The following is a 20112-nucleotide window of genomic DNA, read 5'->3' as shown; positions in this document are numbered from 1 at the left end:
TGAACTTTTTGATGTACTCCTCTTGCAATAAAAGTTTAAAGACTATATTTACTTAGTTTATCTTAACTTCTTTGATGAGTTTTAGAGAGAAAAAATATTTGTAGAACATATAATGTCACATCTGGTTCATAACATAGTACTGCTCAGACATGTGCATTGAAATTATTGACTTGGACAACTTTCAACAGTGGAATCATAACAAATCTAAAAACTTAAAAATTAATAAAAAGCTGATAGAAAAGTTAACTTATTGTGAATTTTCTATCTATTTGCATGTTATTATTTTTACATCAGTGTCTATAAAAAGCATTCGCCTCTTTGGATGTCTTACTCTTTTAATACTATTACAAATCAATCATGAGAAACATAGTTGGGATTTTTGGCCAAAAAAAAATCTTTAATAGAGTAAGAACTGATTTCTACAAAATAGTGCAAAAGTAATGTAAAATAAGTGATTTTATAAATATTTACCTCCTTCAAGTCAGTATTCAGTAGTTGCAATCAGAGTATGGAGAATGTGTGGATAGGTCCCATTAAGACTTTCACATCTGGACACTGCAATTTTACTCCATGCTTCCTCGCAGAACTGTTCCAACTTTGTCCGGTTGCTGTGGCTGAGCTGTGACCTGCCATTTTCAAGTTCTCCCACAAATTCTCTATCGGATTGAGGTCTGGGCTTTGATTGGGCCACTCCAGAACATTTACCTTGTTGTCTTCAAATCATTTCTGTGAAGCTTTAGGTCACTGATGGCGTCATCTTCTTGATGGAAAATAAATGTTTTCCGAAGTTCTGTAGCAGGTGGAAACAAATTGCCCTCCAGGATTTCTTCATATTTTGCAGTATTTATTTTACCTTCTTCCTTTACCAACTTTCCAGGAGCTGCTGGTGAGAAGCGTCACCACAGCGTGATGCTGCTGCTGCCACCGCCATGCTTTACAGCAGGGATGGCATGCTTTTGGTGATGTGCAGTGTTTGGTCTGGAAGGTGATACTACAATCATTTGATCTCCATTTCATACCTTGTGAGACGAGCAGCACCAATTGGCTGGACCTCTGGTTAACTTGTCGGTCACTTTAAAAGGGGTGAACATTTTAGCACTTATTTTGTGTTACACATTTTTATTTGTCATAATATTGTGGAAATCAGTTTTTACCAAATTAAATGTGCTTTTTGTCACCATGTCAAAAATAATTTTTTTAAGCCATAATTGATCTGTAAAAGGTAAAATATCCAATGAGGTGAGTACTTTTTTAGCTATTGTATTCCACAGTAGAGACAAAATAAATGCAAAGCAAAACATGTAAAGCAATAAACAGTACAAAATGTATTAAAAACTCAGTAAAAGTCATTTTAAAAAATCATCTATATTAGGATAAAAAATTAACTGTGGGATTATTCTACAGTGCATATCTATTCCAATGTGAGCGTCTACATCCTGTTCCCACACAGATTATTGATATTTACATGCACATGTAGCAATAAATGTTGGTGAAATATAAACTAAAATAATATTTTGCAAAAATGTTACAATTCAAAGTTTAGTAGTATTTTAAGTTTTTTTGTATTTTCTAAACAGTGTATGCTGGTTTAACAATACAACCATCTTCATAATGTCAGTTTGTGTCACTGCTTGGGGATACCAGGTGGTCCCCTTTTGTGGTGTTGCAAACATTTACAGGGACTTACATGTTGTGCAGAGACATATCAGGGCCAAATAATACAGAGCAAATATCTTCAAACATCCCTTATCTTATTGGTCTTGGCTTTCAACTAAAGGATATTTGACAATTATTTTGCAGTTTGAAAGTTGAAAGACTAAAATGTAAAAATACCAAATTACATGCAACAAAAAAAATCTTAATTTGCAAAAAAATCTGGGGGGGGGGTCAGAATTTGAGAACTGAGTACAATGCTGAGCTTGATGTCAATAAAGCATGCTGGTGGCTCTGGAATGATTTGGTGACTAAGCTGATGTCAGGTGCGGTGTCAAATTGTATATACAGTATATGTGAATGCAGGAAGGGATTTTTCTGATTATGGTCTGTCAAAAATAATACTTCTAACTACTTTAGACCAATGTCCAAAGCAGTAAAAACTTAGAACACAGAAAGAAAAAACAAACATAATGTAGTCATTCATGGTTTGGTCTCTGTAGTGATTCAACCTCAAAATGATTAAATCAACATTACATTATCTTGACAGATAAACTAAACAAAGGGCAGCCATGATCCAAAAGGAGACATTTGGATTGTCCTTCATGAACATTGGAGAAAGGTTCCTAAAGACTGATTAATTAAATAATAAGAAAGCTTGAAGAAGACAATGTAAAACAGAGAGATGGACACTGAAAATTATTGCAAACATTATGTGTATTTTTCACTTTTTAATGTTTGCATGTTTCAACAGATATTTCCTGGGAAACTAGAGATTATTTGAAGATATTTGCACAGCATTTTTTATTCCTATGATACAAACTACTGTAGCTCTCTGATTTATTTGCTATTCCTCTTCCTGACATCTCCATCGGTCTCACAATTGGCTCCATCTTCCAGTTCAGACATTGCCGGACCACCTTTGCTGTTGTCCTCACTTCCCCTGTTGGTATGCAGAGAATGTGCAATCTGGTCACTGGGGCGTTTCCAAGACGCTCGAGTGGCAATCCAGAGGATAAGAGCCCCGAAAACAACCAGGAGGAGTCCCAACACATTCACAAAGATTGCCTCTGGGGGAGAGTCTTTATACTTCGGGTTGGCCCTGTATGTTAGAGAAATAAATAATGTTACACTCATTTGTGCCAAACATTTACCTATAAACATCTGAATTGCTTAAATACTTACAGGCCAAAGATAAGTTTTTCTGTAATTCCCATGAGAGCAACTGCTATGATACTGGTGAAAAGAAAAAGACCGCTGTAGACATGGATGGGCATAAAAGCTGCTCTCCAGGCCACAGGTGTAACTGGTATCAGGTACAGGCCGACTCCGAGAACAAGCTGCCCATTGAAGAACAAGGGAAGGAAAAAAAAGCTTATCAGATGCTTCAGTCATGCAACTTTTATTCCTCATGTCTTCATGATGCAGAAATGAGCAGGAAAAAACAACTTAAGCAATGAAAAAAAAAAAAAACCTAAGTGTCATAATCAATTATGCTGAGTAGGTTGTGAATGAAAATAGGGTCCATTTACCTGCAAACCATACAGTATAATTGCCATCAGGCCCAGCCAGCTGTGCAGACTGTACATGTTGGGGATCTTGGCAGCGTTGTGAAAGTCAAAAACGGCCACCATGGCAATAACAGCGAAAATGAAGGCTGTCAAGTTCAAGCCTGCATGGATGAACTTCATCATGAGTTTACTGCATTGCCAGGTCCAGGGAAGCCTGTAGACAATTATGGCTGCAAGAGAGGATCAGTGGCTCCATCAGTGCTTGAACCACATAAAAACAGCTGACTCATTAAGACTTAGAAAAAAAATGCAACTTTTTAAAGTTACACAATGTGAAATCGTTCTTGCTTCCTGCTGCTGATCTACACTGCCTTACAAAATTATTAATGTCCATTTAGGTTTTTTATTATTATTTTGTATCATTAAAACTTCAATATATTCTATTGGGATTTTATGTTATAGACAAACACTAAGAGGCACATTCCTAAAGGTTTACGCTTAATTAATTATAGGTTTTTAACTGGGCCATTCCAGCACATGAATATGCCTTCACCTAAACAATTGTATTGTGGCTTTAGCTGTATGTTTCAGGTTGTTGTCAAATCCTTTGCAGCTTTGAAGAGATTTTTTTTCAAGGATTTTTGTAAATTAAACTCTATTCATTTTCACACAGACTCAAGCCAGCATCCCGTTCCTGCCACTACCAGACTTCACAATTACTATAGTGTGTTCAGCACAACGTGCAGTGTTAGTTCCCTGCATTAAAATACCTTAAAAATTTAAGTTCAACCTGATCAGCTGTCCACTGAACCGTCTTCCACATGTTTGCTGTGTATTGTAGAAAACTTGCCATTTTTCCAAAAAGGCTGAATTTGTTAAGTACACAACTATGAATTGAAAAGTGCTGTGTGAGATGTTCACATCTTAAGATGTTTTTTTAAACTAGGTCAGCTTTGAAGTTCTCAAGTACTTTATCCCAGACCTAACTGCAGTGTCCCTTGGTTTTCAGTAATGTTTTCCAATAGACACCGCCCTCCCCCAAGATTCTGGAGGATAAACAGTCCCGTTCAACATGGTTTCTCCCACTAACTTCCTCTCTGGGCGTCTATAACAGCCACATTCTGTTTTCAGACTTCTTGGAACGAGAGTAGTCATCCATCTCACCTGTGCCCTGCAGGAAAATGAAGCCTGTGACGACCAGCACCGGATGCCAGTTGAATTCTGCCAGTCCTCCGTTCCAGTCCAAGCCTTCCTTAAAGTAGAAAACCCACCTCAGCACGAATATTATGGCGACAAACCCGACAGCTCCGGCAGCGGAGAGAGCGAACAGGAACTGCTTCAAATTCTCCATCGCGCATCAGTGAGCGAGAAGATCAGCACCCAGGGTCAGGAGGACGCGTCTGAACTGCAGCAGCTGTTTTCAAACATCCAAAAACTATTTCAAGCAAAAGAAACGAGGTCACGTGACAGGGAGGCACGCAACTGTTTGGAGGAGTGACATTTTGTAACTTGCGTGCTTACGGAGGATTCAGGACCCGTAAAAAAAAAAAAAAAAAAAACAGCTCTTTGTGCTGTGTCATCCTCTGACCTCAGCTGAACACTTGGCTGTTAAATGTTTTTCTCTCTGCAAGGCCAACCACAGACACAGAGTCAAGTCTGAATGACACAACTTTCAAAACAGCCGTTAAAAGCTAGTATTATGAGAGATGGCTCTCCGCCCAGAGCCTCACTCTATCTTATGAAAACTGTTGCATCAGTATCATTAAAATTTTTTTTTTTCAGTTGTTCATTGTAAATCAATGAGTACTGGGCGCCAACTAGTGTCGCACTGTGTAACAGCTGGTAAGTGATATGCAGTATTTATTCAGTTCAATTAAAAATACAGCCAAAATTAATTAATTAATTAAATAAATAAATATAAATAATGTAATTATTGCAAAATGTATTAAATAAAGAAGCCAAATAATTATAAGCTTATTAGTTGATCTAATTTTGGCTTAACCGGCTCTCCGGGAGATTAAATGTCGCGGAAACTTAAACGGCACACATTTCTTCTAATAGTTGTAATAGATGATGATGGAAGTGGATCTAAAGAATCCTGTGACTAAGGAATTTGTTTTATCACTGTTAAGTGAAGAGAATCCTCTTGATTGTTTATTAAACTGTAACTTTTTAAGAAGCCTTAATCTGTCAGCAAAGTACTGTTTGAAATTGTTTGCACTGATGTTCAAATTAAAATGAAGGATTTCTAAATGTACTTTTAAAAATCTAAATAAAATGAGTATGTACTGTATGTGCGTGACAAAAAGCAAGAGAGAGAAAGCAGCTTTGAAAAGTATACAATTTTAATGTAAAAAAAAACAATAAAGTTTTTGCAGTTGTTAGTGATTACAGAAATTTACAATAAAGAAAACAGATATTCAGACAAAATAAAATATACAAGTATCCACAAGTTTACTACTCCTTCCAACAACTTTACAACATTGGAAAAAACATCACAATATCATTCAGTCAATTTTGTCATTTAGTGATGGTCCTGAGTTTATAAACATAGCAGCAGAACTGGCTGCCCTTTTGCTCAATGTGAACAATGGTGTCTCTGTCAAAGAACAGCTCATGTGGATAAGTCTGAAATAGAGGACAGAAATGCATTAACACACACAGCTTGATGTTTATTTCTTTACTTTGGAACCCACTACATTCTTATTTTGTACCACTCATAGCCATTTTTTCCGAATCTACTGCCATGCGGTACCAAGTAGTTAGTTTCTTTTGTTGAAACATGGACATAATAGTTATAAACGTACTCAAACATAGACAAATATATATTGTTTTTAAAGGTTTTATATGACCCTTTTTCTACTGACAAGAAAAGGCTAATTAATTAACACAAAATATGTAAAATTAATAAGATTCTTTATATTACAAACCTCATCCCAAGGCTCATTCAGATCAATCTTTCGCTGTAACTGCCCTGTTTGGTTGTCATGCAGTTGGACATGAGCTCTGCCCTCCTCGCCCTCCCCGTTAGTTACCGCTATGGCCAGAAGGTCGAGTTCATCCTCGTATTCCAGCAACCGAAATGTCTGAAATATCAAAATCCACATCCAAGTATAGATTTATTATGTGTTGCTTTGGAACAAATCCTGTTAGTATGACTGGAAACCTTTTTGGTTCAGACAGCTAGATGGCGTTAGACTATGTTTAATTTAGAGATGATCCTTCATCAACTTGTAAGTGTTTTCAGAGAGTGTTCGCTCTTCTCTAAACAGAGGAGATTTTGTGCAGATGGGATTGATTTATAGTAAAATATCTGTCTGCTAAATCTGCTGTCTGTTATATGTCTCTAGATTCTCGGCAACAGCATTAAGATGCATAAGCAGATTTAAACGAGAACAAGGGCAAAAACATGTATGTATTTTTGTTTTCACATAAATTAAACCAGGGGCCTCAGGGCTCAGGGGCAGTTATATCAGTTAAACTTGATATAACTGCCCCTGTACAAGTACAAGAAGTACTATGCCTGTGTGATTTTGTTTATATCAAGGTTCAGAACAGTCTATTGGTACCTCCTGCATTGGGTCATCATCCAGTTGTTGAAATCTCGATCTCACTGTCCGGCCTGAAGACGTTACGGTGACACGAGGGGACGGCTGCAGAACGTGAGTATTAATAAAAGATCTCATATACAGTAAAGATGTTAAATATTACACCTACATGGCTTCGATGTGTTGTCAGAGAGTAATCCTCTAGCACCTCTGATGGCAAAGGACTGTTAAGTTCACTAATGACTTTCAGCACACTTCAAAAGAAAGACATACATAATCATGCAGTATGTGTAAGCGACACAGAAGATAACAATGCCGTTTTATAATACTATTTATATTGTTAACCTTGACCGGATCACTCACTTTATAGTGTTAGGTCCAATGTGGATGACTCTCCCTGAATCAGCCGGATGGAAGAAGATGACGTCACTCTCAAGAGAGCAACAGTTCATGTTGTGGATTCCATTTTTTGCCTAATATCATAAAGATTTATAGTTAAAGGCATGGTGCAAACCCAGCTTACAGCTGGGCAAAACTCAACCATCACAGCATCAACATCTTGCACACTTAAATTGGACAACACGTGACATGCTGTGGCTTTTTTCATTATCAACAATATTTTGCTACCATCAGTCGCTTGCAAAACTAATTCACACCCTTTGAACTTTGTCATATTTTGTCATGCTACAGCGACAAACATTAATATAATCTGTTTGGATTTTATGTGAAAAACCAACACAAAGTAGTGAAAAATTGCTTCATGAAAGAAAAATCACAGTTTCATAAATTGTCTAAAAACTGAAAAGTGTGTTGTGCATTTGCATTCAGTCCACTGTATTCTGATATTCCTGAATAAAATTCAGGGCAATCATTTGCCTTCAGACGTCACCTAATTAGTAAATAAAATCCACCTGTGTTTCCCTCAGTATAAATCCAGATGTTCTTTGAGAGAATGAGAAATTAAACATCGTCATGAAAAACAGGGGAATCAACAGATAGGTCTGAGAGGAGGTTGTAAAGTTTAAAGCACAATTAAGTTACCAAACACTGAAGTATTAAACGTCTCACAGAGCTCTGTTCAATACATCAACAGAAGAGTATTGGAAGCATACATAAGAAAGAATGGGTTGCAACTGATGTTGCCATTGCAATACTTAGCCAGTATTTTTATATTGCAAGGTTTTCTAATATTATGTCTAGTCAAAGTCTAATGATACACCATTCAAAGCTTACTAATTTGTACTTTAAAGAGCACTAATCAGGTCCATGTTTGTAATTTGTCCCAAATACTGATGAACAAATCATTTGCTCATCAGCCAAAAAACAGATGTTGTACTGCGAAGATGAAGAAAACTAAATTTACCAAAGTGCTGTCCTTGAGTGAACAGATGTAGTGAGTCCCTCTGTGTTTTTTGTGTGGTGGAGTGTAAATGTAGTGCCAAGGGAAGCCGCCGATCTGGATACCATTGTGAGAGAATGCCTCAAAAAGAAGTGGTGGCGGTTCTGTGAAATAAAAAAAAACACATATTTCCAGTAACAATTTGTGTGTGTGTCTGTATTTTTATTACTTTATTGGCTCTAGTGGCCTTCATTTGAAAGTGGTTAGACAGGAAAATGGATAATGAGAGAGAGGGAAGACCTTCAGCAAAGGTCATCAGGTCGGGACTCGAACCTGTGACTGATGTGTCAAGGACAAGAGCCTCCTTATGTGGGTTGTGCTTTACTCTGCGCCACCATAGCACCCAACAATTTATGTTTAACTCCTTCTAACTTGTACCTATTCTATGAAGGAGGTTCAAAAGACCCAGGGTTTGTTGAAGTGAACTTGCTCAAGTTACCCTAACAATGGAGATTAAATTTGAGTGGTTATATGTTTATACTAGCATGTCAAACAGACGGAGTTGAAATCTAAGAATCAATCCCAATAAAGCAGCAGGATCGCTTGCAAACAAACCAGCCACCCGCTCCGACATTTCATGTTTTCTATTGCAATAAGTTATTGTGCTGCAGGTGTTTTCGGTTCTGAATACAGAACAATTCCAACCACATATTTGAGGTTAAGCCACTGCTGATTTTAAAGTTTTTTTGCACTGAAAACGCTGCCCAGCAGACAAATATCCTCCCATCTCATTTTCTGTCATCCAGACATCCAGTAATTTCTAGCATCCACAAACATTTCTACAGAATGCTACATTTATTAATTTAATTTAATAAATATAAACTAAACTGGCATATAATGAAGGAAAAAAGTAAAAGTGGAGAAAAAAAACCTTTCATTTAAAGAGTTAAAATTTCAGAAAATGTATGAATAATAAGAGGGAAGAAAATAATATTAAAAAAAAGGCCAACCCAAAATTTGTCCAACAAGCATCTTTGTGTCATTATAAACAATGTTGCATAAAAATTAACAATTAATCAGAATTAATGTTGGTTGCAATCTTAGATGCTACCACGCGGGGATAATACCACCCAGAGAGTATTAATTTATTTTTTGGGTGGTATTTTTAATTTACATTTCATTGTAACAAGAAGCGTTCTTGTTATAAGAAGAGACGGCTTCTTTATTATTTGTTTTTCTTAGTTGGAGGCTGGAGAAAAATTTACTTTTTGTATTTATTCATAAAAAAATTGCTAACACTTTTAAGTTAAGAAACTTTTCTGAATATTTGCTATGGTAATGAGGACTGAAGTTTATAAAGGCTTAATAGATGGAAAACTAAATGAAGGAATGCTACAGGGTTAAAGTGCCTCACCTGTGATCTGGATGTTAACTGGGATACCAAATGGAACGTCCCCGACAGTTCTGTGTCCCAGCAGGGGACTCTGCTGTCCCAATGTCAACTCTTCAATTAAGCACTAACAACAAAGACAGTTATTTTTCATCTAATGTATTCTATAAACACATTTCAAAGATAGCTTGATAATGGAGATTGTTCCAGCTGAACACATACATACTCTTTGGACAACGTGTTCAAAACTGTACAGTTTCACTGACTTGTTACTGTAAGACACAGCAAGGACACCCTGGGACATAACCACATCTGTAACACCACTTCCAAATCCCTGAAATAAAATAATTTCCATTTTATAACATGAATCCCAAATCAGGTACACTTATATGATTAAATTAACTATACCTTTTTATTTATCTCCAAAATCCCCACAATTTGCAAGGGGAAAACATGAAAAATGGCCATGTGCATGACTACATTCTGCGATATACCTGCCTGAGGGAGAAAAAGCAAAAAAAATTACATAGATCTTTCTTAGATATGTTATTAAAATGAAGCAAAAATGTTTAATTCTTAAAGTAGACCCCCTTACTACATAAAAACCATTGTTTCTTGATTTATTGATTCATTTATTTCAGAATAACAACTCAAGATGCTTAAATTATCATTAAATTAGGCATATAGGCTTTCAATGTCTCTATAAAAGTGCAATATGTTTCAAATTAGCTTAAAATAATAGATTTTTACCTGTCTTGCCAAGGGTGTTTCTTTGTTCTGAACAGATTTAATGTAAAATGTTTCTTGTGAAACATTCCAGGCAAGATATCTACAAAACAGAAGTGCAAGGTTTAAAATATACTTTTATAACAATAAGATAAATTATAACCCATCAAAGGACAAAGAGCTGAGTGTTAAATATACCTGTACTTGTATTTAGGAGAGAGATAAATTCTCTGCAGCTCTTTTCCTGTTTCAGCTGAAATGCGGCAGAGCCAGTTATCTGCTGTCAGAGCTAAGAGGCAGGGTTTATGTTCAGAGGGAGAGGATAAAGTTTTGTCCTGAAACAAACAAACAAAATCAACAAAATCAGGATATACTTTATTGATTAAATATAATTCTAAAGTTGACTTGTAAATTGTTGTAATAGAAGGTAGTTTATCTTTGCAAAAACAGTTACATGTCACAAATGAAGTACATAAATATTTCTAAATTTTACTCACAAGAGGGCTCTGACAAAGCAGAGCATCTTCAATCTTCTGCTGTTTGGACTTCTTTGGGAATTTGTATAAATTCTGGGGCTGATCGTGGACACTAAAATCAGAAGATTTAAGTTGCACACTAGAACAATATAATGTAAGTAATAATATAGCAGACAAGGGAGCTTTGATCTTTCTGAGGAGAAATCTTAATGTAAAAATACAGACTCTGGCAAAAAGTCTAACAGATAAAATCTGAATGCAGTGTCTGAACTCTGAAGCCTAAATTATTTCAATTCTGCTAGCAAAGTGTTGTTGAAAACCGCAAACAATGGAAAGAAATAATCTACTTGCCACCTCTACATGTGACCAATGTACACATTTATCCCAGAGTAGCTGCTTGTATGTGCTTTACTTTACAACAGTAATTAATTTTGCTAGCTAAAACTGCACTAAAGTATGGTATACCTTTGGCTGTATAAGACTGTCCCTTTTTTAATTCAGGTTCCCTGACATGTTTTTGAGAGACAGCTGTGCTCAAATTGCTGAAGTCTCAACATTGAACTTAATAAATTAGATTATTCTGTAAATAATACAAGTGCATAATCCATACTCACCAACTGTAGCAGTTCTGGTAATTATCAAAGTAGATTCTACCACTGTCATACATTATTGCTGTTTTTGAAGTCTTGCTCCAAACTTTAATGAAGCTCCTGTTTTCCTGCAGTGAGGCAACAATTATGTATAGTAAAATATGTATTGAGAGCAGGAATTGATACAATTTTAAAGTGCTCCTTTATGTTACATGAAGAGTGATGCTTCTGAGGATTTTCAAGCAGAATCTGTGTAAAGTCCCAGTATCCCGGATCCCTCTGCTCCTCTGGTTCAGCAGATCAGCTGTGTTAGAAGTCATCTTTCTGCGGGGTGGCGCCATCTGCAGGCGGAGCTTCTCAACAAACCAAAGCCTCCAAAGGTTCAATCAAACGGCACACGAGATCCAGAACTAGGTAAGGATGGGGATGTTCTCCAACCCGAAGAGCTATTTACCAAATTTTATCTTTCCCAGATCGCAGTAGTTCTCAGCGTAAGTTAGCATGGAAGCCATCAGATATAGCTTTTATTTTAGCTAAAAACCTCGATCATAGATATTTTGCCAAAAGTGATTTGTATATCTACATAGTCAGAGGGACCGGTCCCAAAGTTAGGGAAAGTTTGGTATAATTTACAGGTAATCGATTTTATCTGAGGAAATTAACGTCGCTTTTCGGTTGGTGTTGTAGTTAGCTGGCCGTTAGCCTGTTCAGCTGCATGTTTGCCAAGCGTCTTCTTCTACGGACAAAATAAGAAAACATTTCCGACTGAAACCACAGCGCCGACATTCGTTAGCTTTTGTTTGTTGATGTAGTTGTATTAGATCCACTTGTATTTCCTGTAATAAACGTGTTAAAACATAGCCAAAAATACAAACAAGTCAGACACTCTTGTGCGCTTTCAAATCACCACATAAGCTATTTTCCATTTATATTCTGCTCATTTTGTAATATATTGCTTTTTGTTTTGGTTCCCTTGTTTTCATATTTTGTTCAGTATTTTGTTTCCTTTGGGGCGTTTACATCAATTCATCCATTTATTATATGCATTAATTTGTGTTTCTTTTTTTACTTTAGAGAATAATAATGATGCAGTTTCTAATCTGTAATTTTTTTCAGTGCAAATTGAACATTTGTTAAATAATTGTGGATAAGAAGTCATGAGATTCATTTACAATTTCTGAAACATTATGGATTATGGTTTTACAAGTACAAAATTGCATTTTCAAAATATTCATATACACATTGTTACAGATCCACCATACTTAACACTGGGCTTGTTAAGTAGCCCACGTACTTATCAATTTTCCACATACTTATCCATTTTTTTCCCCCAGCAGTTTGTAGCTGAAAATCTCAAACTTAGTCTACTTAAAAAGTAAAGTATGAATTAAAAAACATGCTTCTGTGGTATTTATTTTAATTTTTAATTTTAATTGTGCCAACATGTGTGGCAGTTGAGCTTTTGTGAAAACAATTATTATTTAATGTGGAATTCTGTTATTTTTTTCTTAACTGTATGAATGTGCTCAGATTAAAGGTTGGTTTTTTTTCAGTGTGAGGCTGTGCTGCCTCCGTTAAAGATTAATTTATTTTAGTGGGGGTTTTTTGTTGTTGTTTTTTGCGTACAATTTCTAAGGACCCAGTAAATATGCTGGCCTTATTTTAAAACTGTGTGTTGTTATTAACAATTATGTTTCTGTTTCAGTCTCTAACTATAGATTTGAACTCCTTGATCTTTTGCAGAGTAAATGCATAAACAATGGAGCTGCTCTGTGGTCAAACAAGCTTCTGCTTTCTTCTGGTTTTATGTGAGATTAAACAGCACTAAGGCAAGACCTACAGCTCCTTTGGGTTCACGAATTCTGACAAACCCTGATGACATCTTTAAACACAACATGTGGTCAGTTTCCATCTGTTTTTACCTTCCTAAATTCTCTCGTTTATCTTTATGAATCAAACACTAAAATGGGAAAATCTAGTTTATCCTCCACTTAAGTCAAGACAGCAGTTCTTTTAGTTTTTTTTTATGTTTTCACTATTAGGGACCATGTGCAGTGGACAAAGGAGGACCAAGAAGCTGCTCGGCAGAGGGCAGAAGAAAATTCAAGTATACAACTTCCTTTAACAGAGCAAGGTTACGAACATGTTGCCACATGACAATTTGCCTCATCACATTACGTAATGTAAAAAAAAAAGTTAAACATTAATCCAATTTCCTTCCTTCAGGTAAATTTAGCACAAATGCTTGCCAGTACTGGGACCAGTTTTACGAGGTGCACCAGGATAAATTCTTCAAAGATCGCAGGTGGCTGTTTTTAGAGTTCCCAGAATTGCTTCCTTCATCTGCAGAAGAAAAGAGGACAAATGCATGCCGCAGTCATCAGGTAGCAGCAGAGCCAGCTAGCAGTAGCTCCCGCACTAATGGGGAAACGGGACACTGTCAACACAATGATCCCATTCAGCACAGCCAAAAACAGATACCTTTTATTTCCAGGAAGCAGCAGCAGAACCAAATGAAACCATCTCTCCTTTTGCTGGACAGCATGCGTCTTTCAGGATTTTGGAGGTTTTAAAAAATGTTCACTTTCTTCATGTTTATGCTTATCCCTTTCCTTAGTTTTAGATGTTTAGAGTGTTATTTAACTGCTTTAACTTGACTTTTCACTTTATCTCTTCTCAGGTTGGATGTGGCGTTGGTAACAGTGTATTTCCCATTGTTAATACCATAAAGTAGGTCATATTTTTAACTGATTTACACATAATTACTTACATAAAGATTTATATGTTTGATATTTGATCACTCTAATGTTTTATCTACAGATGTATTGATTGGGCTCATGTTCTCATTTTTTCTTTCTTCTTTTAACATGCAAAATGTTGTATGTGTAAACTTTGATTTAATTAAATTAAAATCATCAAACTTTGACCCTGAAAGAGAACAGATTCTCCGCACGTTCCATGATTGAGGTAGTAGCATTAGGTCCAATGTTAAAAGAAGTTGCAAGAATATCATGTACATTCATGAGTCAAATCATATGTTTGTCGGGTTTATCTGATTTTAATTAAACACCAAAGAAAGTGCATCAAAAGAATGAACTGTTTGCTGATGAGTTTCCTGGCAGAAAAAGTGGAAGTTTCCAGTTTTTAATATTTTATAAAAAGGACAAAAAAAATGTGCTGATCAGTGGTTACTGGGCCAATTTGATATTTTTATAGTTCACCAGTTTTATTTTGACATTAAGCAGGTAACTCCTGAAACTTTCAAGGTCTATGTTTTGTTGAAGTGATGAAGGAGTCTTGATTCAAAGGAACAAAATTATCCAAAGCTGCAGTACATATCCACTTATGGTTATTTGATATTTTCAGAGCTGGTTCTTTTGTTTCACAGGAACACAGACTCCTTTTTATACTGCTGTGACTTCTCCGCTCGTGCCATTCAGCTGGTTAAGGTAAAACTTATTAGTATAAAAAACTAAGTAATAATGTTGAATAATGTTAAATTCTAAATGAACAGACAGTTATGCATTTCTACTTCATTAATAAAACTTGAGCGAGATGTTTATATCAACCAAGATTAACTTATGTTTCAAAGAGTCCTGTTATACTGAATTTGTTGAAAACAGGACTCTTCAAAAGTATTAATTTTATGTGAACTTATTTGACACACTGCAGCTACAAATTTCAATGTATCCCTATCCCTTGGATGTTTTTTCTTACTGTGCTATTGTGATAAATCCTGTTAGAAGCAGTGAAGCAGACGCTTACCGTCCTGCTGAATATTCAACAAGAACTTCAATAGAACAGTTTAACACAAATCATATTCCTGTGTTAGAACGGTCCAGATAAAATCCAGGCCTAAATTCATTTTACAATCTGTAGGAAGATTTGAAAATTCTTCCTACAGAGAACTTTCTAGAGGTCTCAGATACTTTCTTTGCTCTCTAAATGAGACATTTGTAATAAGCCTAGTCAGTGATCTGTTTTGTATCAAATTAAATCTCTATGGTGAGGATTGAAGACAAGAGGGCTTGAAAAAGACCCCCAGAACCTTCAAGATTTTACAGCTTGCATGGAATAATGCAGCCAAATCACACCTGAGCCATGCACAAGAATAACTTTTTATTAAAGTAATGTCTTGAAGTTGTCATTACCAAATAGGGCTTTTTAAAACAAAGTACCGGTATTTAACACATTATTGTAATTTCATTCAGCAATCTTGAAATAATCCTTGTCTTTCCATTTTTTGCACTCATAACTTCTTTGGTGATTACTTTGCAGTGATATATTTGTATTTGAAGATTATTTGGGTTATTGCAGGCATATTTAATCTTAGAAAAACATTGATTTGTTTAAAACTTATTTTACACACCAATGAAAATCTCCCACATTAATTTGGGAATAGAGACAATTTAGTGAATGTGACTTAGTTTATTTCCCTCTAACAGGACCATCCAGACTATGATGATTCTGTGTGTCATGCCTTTGTCCACGACATTTGTGAGGAGGCGGACTCTTTTCCTTTCCCTCCTCAGAGCCTGGATACTATCCTAGCAGTCTTTGTGCTCTCTTCCATCCATCCTCAGCGGTAGGTGAAGATTACAGTATAAAGAAGAGTTATTTATCAGCGAGCTGCTCATTCACCTTTCACAACCCTCCAACCCTCCTCTTCATGTTCCCTCGACTTTGAGTACCTATTTGTTTTTTTAAGGCCCCAGTACGATGCCACTTAAAAGTATTCATATCCCTTGGATTCTTTTTCTTACTCTGCTGTTTTGATAAATCCTTAGAAGCAGTGAAGCAGACGTTTACCTTCATGTTGGACATCCAACCAGAACTTCATTAGAGCAGTATAAAACAAATCATATTCCAGTGTTAGAATGGTCCAGTTAAAGTCCAGACCTAAATACAAATGAGAGTCTGTAGGAAGACTTTAAAATGTATGTCCTCAGATGTGTCATGCTCTCCAATTCAACTGATCTTGACCTATTTTACAAAGAAGAAATAGAATATTCTTAGAATAGAATATTTCAGGCTGTGTAAAGCTGGTAGAAAAATACCCCAAAACACTTGCAGTTATAACTGCAGCAAAAGGTGCTCTACATATTATGGACCACAAATGCAAGCAATACTTTTGAGACTTTTAGTTAGAAAATATTTTCATGCTATGCATTTTTTATTCCACTTTAAAATTGTGCCAACTTTGTGTTAGACTAGCACCTAAAGTTGTAACAAAATTCAGAATAAGTACTGTTTTATACAGGATGGATACAAATACAAGTCACACAAATCAGATTTATTTGTTAAATAAAAAACCTGCATATTGTTTTCCTTCAACTTCAGGATTCTGCAGTACTTGGTGTGATTCTGTCATATAAAATCTACCATAATAAAATACAATTTTATGGTTGTGATTTGACAAAATGTGAAGAGGTTCAAGGAATATTTATACATAAGCTGTGTGTCAGTTCAATTAAGTACAAGTTAAGAGCTGTGCAGCATCTGTTTCTGAACAGGAGAAGTATATGTAAATGTTTTCATTGCTTGCTTGCTGCTTGATGGATCACACCTCCATTGACTTTCATTTGCTGTTCACTTACAAATCAACAGTATTTGATTATTTGTATTCTGTTTACTTACAGAGTGCAAAAAGTTGTGAACCAACTTTCAACATATTTGAAGGATGGAGGAGTTTTCCTCTTCCGTGATTATGGGAGATATGACTTTTCACAGCTAAGGTTTAAGAAAGGTGAGGCTCCTCATTGACTTTAAAACAAAATATGTATTCGAATAAGAATGTCAGGATTATTACACAATATGCATTTAAAAAATTCCAGGGTTTTCCTGACTTAATTTCTTGATCTCTCATTTAATGTTCTCATTAAAAAAAGAAAAAATATATAAGTTCACCATGAAATTGCCAATTTTCCTATAGCTATAGTGAGTGAATGAATGAATGAATTAAATCATTAATAAATGATAATAAAGACACCAGGAAAGGAGGATAAACATAAGGCAAGGGGAAAAGGAGAAACAACAGAAAGAAGTACGGGTACAAAGAAGTAAGGAATTAAATAAGGAAGAAGATGAGAGTAGATGAAAGGACAAGGTGGCAAAGGAGAATAGGAGAGAGGAAAGAAGTACACAAGGAAGTATACGAAGAAGAAAAAAGGATAGACACAACACAACTAGAGTAATAGGCTGGCACAGGTTTCTAAATTTATTTATTTATTTATTTTATTCATACCTTGAAAATAAATTAGAAATAAATACCTTGAAATAATTTTTTATACTTTTGCAGATTTTCTTGACTGTGTAGAAACCCTAGAAGTATATTTTTCCAAATACATATGCCTTCCTGTAATAATTTTTTATTTTTCTAATATTTAGGTCGATGTTTATCAGACAATTTCTACACACGTGGAGATGGAACCTGCGTTTACTTTTTTACTAAAGGTATTGGTAATGACCTAATGTTGTATGCATGTATTCATGCCTAATACAGTACAGTGATGGTGACATTGTCCAGGACTTATGACACCGAACTCAGCTTTGCTGAAGCAAGCAGTTGTGTACTTGTAGCCCTGGTGAATAATGTAAATCCATTCCAATATTTTCTGACTTTATATATTTTTGAATTTATCACATTATTGAACAAAAAAAAAATTTAATAACATTTTTTATCCAGTTTAGAGAGAATTTGAAAACTGTATTTAAGAAAATCTGAGTTATAATTGCACATTATTTCTGGATGACTATTAACCTAGAATTTGGAAATTATTTTTGTAGGGGAAAAAAAGCTCTGGTCACTGATTATGTTTTATGCAACATTTACAGAAGATGTCCATAATTTATTTTCCAAAGCTGGACTTGAAGAAATTCAGAATCTTGAAGACAAACGACTACAAGTGAATCGTGGGAAGAAAGTTGCAATGCGTCGAGTGTGGATGCAGAGCAAGTACAGGAAACCACCTCTACCATCACCATCCTAGAGACCCAATAGCACAGCTGTGTGTTTGTGTGTTAATATATATATATATATATATATATATATATATATATATATATATATATATATATACAGTATATATATATTTGTACTATTTAAATCTCTATTCGGTTATAAAATTTCAGCTGCAGCAAAATAAGTAAAATAAACTAATAAAACATACTGTTGTCTTTTCATCTTACTATATTAATAATAGCATGACTCTTGTAAGACAACTTAGTTAGAGTCATTGGATTTCTGTCCACCTAATATACAATACAAAAGATATTAGAAAATTTAGGTTTAAGTAACCTAATCAGATTGGAAGAACTGACTGATTTTATTGTCAGCCTACTACTTTAACTTTGTCAAATTTTGCACTTTAATAATAATAGTGTTTTGCAGTCATGCCCACACTACAACCACAATCTCCAATGTGTTTTATTATGCATTTGTGTGATAGTATAACACAAAACTGAGCATAATTGTGAAGGGGAATGAAAAAATGCATGGTTTGAAAAATATTTCTCAAATTAGAATCTTTGGATGTAGTCACCTTTTGCTGCAATTGCAGCTGCAAATCTTTTAGGATTTATCTTTATCTCTTGCACTTACTGAAACTGTTGCCCATTCTTTGCAAAATAGCTCACGTTCTGTCAGATTTATTGGAAAGCATTTGAGAATAGTACTTTCCAAATCTTGCTATGGACTTGTTCTGGACTTTGTGCTATTCTAATGAATATGCTTTGTTCTGACTCTGCTATCTTAGCTCTTACTGCAGATAGAGTTCACATTGACAGTTCTGTCGACAGATTCTAGTAACTGAGTTGTGGATCTCCTCCAGAGTTATAACTATTTTCTCAGCTGCTTCTCTGATTAATGCCTTTAATGTCTTCCCTGTCAGCTTAGTTGTATGGCCCAATCAGTTGTGTACTGCTTTTTTCATGTTTTGGTGATAGATATAAAGTTGCTCCATATTATATCTAAAGCTTGGGATATTGCTTTAAAATGTAGCAATATTTAAAACTTTTTCATAACTATATACCTGACCTGTTGGTCACTGGTTGCAGTAGGGGAGTATGTGTGTAAGAGTAAACATGGCTAAGCACAAATTTATGAAACATGTTTTAGATTTTCATTTATTAGAAAAAGTAAACTCATGATTCATTTAAAAATATGCAGAAATACATACGATTAAAATAAAATAGAAGATTATGGTTGTATGGCAATATGTGAAAACACTAAAAGGGTGTGAATACTTTTGCAAGGCACTGCACATGCCATTTAATCAGTGACGTGCGGTGAGGTTCATAGCTGGTGAGGCACTGACGTCATCAGAATCAGATTTGCAAATAGATGCATAGACTGACAGCAGTTTACAGGTTATGTTTCACTTCTGCATCCTTACACATACAAACTGTAGCTCACAAAACACACATTTCCTTAAAAAACAAAACAAAATAAATGTTATTACTGTCTTACCTTTACTTATAAAGGTTATTATCTCCTGCTTCGATTGAAAGTCCACTTGAGAAAACTTTTTTAGTGTTGTAATGTAGTCATCCATGTCGAAAGTCGGGATAAGCGAGAGGAAAAAAATCACTATCTCTATTATAATCTATCGCTGCACTTGACTTGCTTCCCGAATCGTTTAGCCTAGCTCGCTGTCACTTACTCGGCAGTTGAGGAGTGAACAAGACGAACGTCTGGGATCTTGAGCGCCCCCTGCCATGAGGCAAGAGAACTGCCTGCCTCACCTCGAACCTGTTCTCTGCCGTTTATAATCGCTCATTACACGAAACACGTTACACAAACACAGTTGGTGACAAAAAGCACTGTACATTATATACATAAGCTAAATTATTGGAAATAAGTTCACATATTAAATTTGTTT

The 20112-nt window shown here is 35.4% G+C and overlaps 3 protein-coding genes across 3 annotated transcripts; 1 reads left to right on the top strand and 2 right to left on the bottom strand.

Annotated features, from left to right (window-relative positions):
• Window positions 1-1302: 1302 nt before the first annotated feature.
• cybrd1 (cytochrome b reductase 1) lies at window positions 1303-4858 on the bottom strand. Its single transcript, XM_028023464.1, has 4 exons — window positions 4329-4858; window positions 3186-3394; window positions 2839-2993; window positions 1303-2755 (listed from the first exon to the last, which is right to left on the bottom strand). Exons 1-4 carry the CDS (start codon window positions 4513-4515, stop codon window positions 2494-2496), a joined length of 813 nt encoding a protein of 270 aa, XP_027879265.1. The 5' UTR covers window positions 4516-4858; the 3' UTR covers window positions 1303-2493.
• A 633-nt stretch (window positions 4859-5491) lies between these two features.
• dcaf17 (ddb1 and cul4 associated factor 17) lies at window positions 5492-11598 on the bottom strand. The gene is made up of 14 exons (XM_028023462.1): window positions 11446-11598; window positions 11258-11361; window positions 10665-10755; window positions 10366-10502; window positions 10192-10270; window positions 9850-9939; window positions 9668-9775; window positions 9466-9568; window positions 8076-8215; window positions 7076-7185; window positions 6882-6966; window positions 6734-6817; window positions 6095-6250; window positions 5492-5792 (listed from the first exon to the last, which is right to left on the bottom strand). The coding sequence occupies exons 1-14, from the start codon at window positions 11572-11574 to the stop codon at window positions 5685-5687; spliced, it is 1524 nt and encodes a 507-aa protein (XP_027879263.1). The 5' UTR covers window positions 11575-11598; the 3' UTR covers window positions 5492-5684.
• Window positions 11519-18401, top strand: mettl8 (methyltransferase 8, methylcytidine). Its single transcript, XM_028023463.1, has 12 exons — window positions 11519-11647; window positions 12977-13133; window positions 13276-13367; window positions 13460-13617; window positions 13728-13799; window positions 13914-13963; window positions 14622-14682; window positions 15679-15818; window positions 16873-16979; window positions 17621-17686; window positions 18068-18274; window positions 18326-18401. Exons 2-11 carry the CDS (start codon window positions 12982-12984, stop codon window positions 18220-18222), a joined length of 1053 nt encoding a protein of 350 aa, XP_027879264.1. The 5' UTR covers window positions 11519-11647; window positions 12977-12981; the 3' UTR covers window positions 18223-18274; window positions 18326-18401.
• The last annotated feature ends 1711 nt before the right edge of the window (window positions 18402-20112 follow it).

The sequence above is a fragment of the Xiphophorus couchianus genome, chromosome 7 (genome assembly GCF_001444195.1).
Source record: "Xiphophorus couchianus chromosome 7, X_couchianus-1.0, whole genome shotgun sequence".
Lineage (NCBI taxonomy): Eukaryota > Metazoa > Chordata > Actinopteri > Cyprinodontiformes > Poeciliidae > Xiphophorus > Xiphophorus couchianus.
The sequence above is the reverse complement of the archived record's forward strand: the minus strand, read 5'-3'. Positions and strand labels throughout refer to the sequence as shown.

What these genes read in the sequence shown, in the direction of transcription:
- mettl8 (XM_028023463.1), top strand. Translation starts at nt 12,982, where the DNA reads ATGCATAAACAATGGAGCTGCTCTGTGGTCAAACAAGCTTCTGCTTTC. An exon ending in ATGCATGCCGCAGTCATCAG is followed by an intron (nt 13,618 to 13,727) that starts GTAGCAGCAGAG and finishes TTTTATTTCCAG; the next exon opens with GAAGCAGCAGCAGAACCAAA. An exon ending in CGTCTTTCAGGATTTTGGAG is followed by an intron (nt 13,800 to 13,913) that starts GTTTTAAAAAAT and finishes ATCTCTTCTCAG; the next exon opens with GTTGGATGTGGCGTTGGTAA.
- dcaf17 (XM_028023462.1), bottom strand. Translation starts at nt 11,574, where the DNA reads ATGGCGCCACCCCGCAGAAAGATGACTTCTAACACAGCTGATCTGCTG. An exon ending in TCAGAAGCATCACTCTTCAT is followed by an intron (nt 11,362 to 11,445) that starts GTAACATAAAGG and finishes GCCTCACTGCAG; the next exon opens with GAAAACAGGAGCTTCATTAA. An exon ending in AGTTAACATCCAGATCACAG is followed by an intron (nt 8,216 to 9,465) that starts GTGAGGCACTTT and finishes TTTATTTCACAG; the next exon opens with AACCGCCACCACTTCTTTTT.
- cybrd1 (XM_028023464.1), bottom strand. Translation starts at nt 4,515, where the DNA reads ATGGAGAATTTGAAGCAGTTCCTGTTCGCTCTCTCCGCTGCCGGAGCT. An exon ending in TTATACTGTATGGTTTGCAG is followed by an intron (nt 2,994 to 3,185) that starts GTAAATGGACCC and finishes TTCAATGGGCAG; the next exon opens with CTTGTTCTCGGAGTCGGCCT. An exon ending in GAAAAACTTATCTTTGGCCT is followed by an intron (nt 2,756 to 2,838) that starts GTAAGTATTTAA and finishes TCTAACATACAG; the next exon opens with GGCCAACCCGAAGTATAAAG.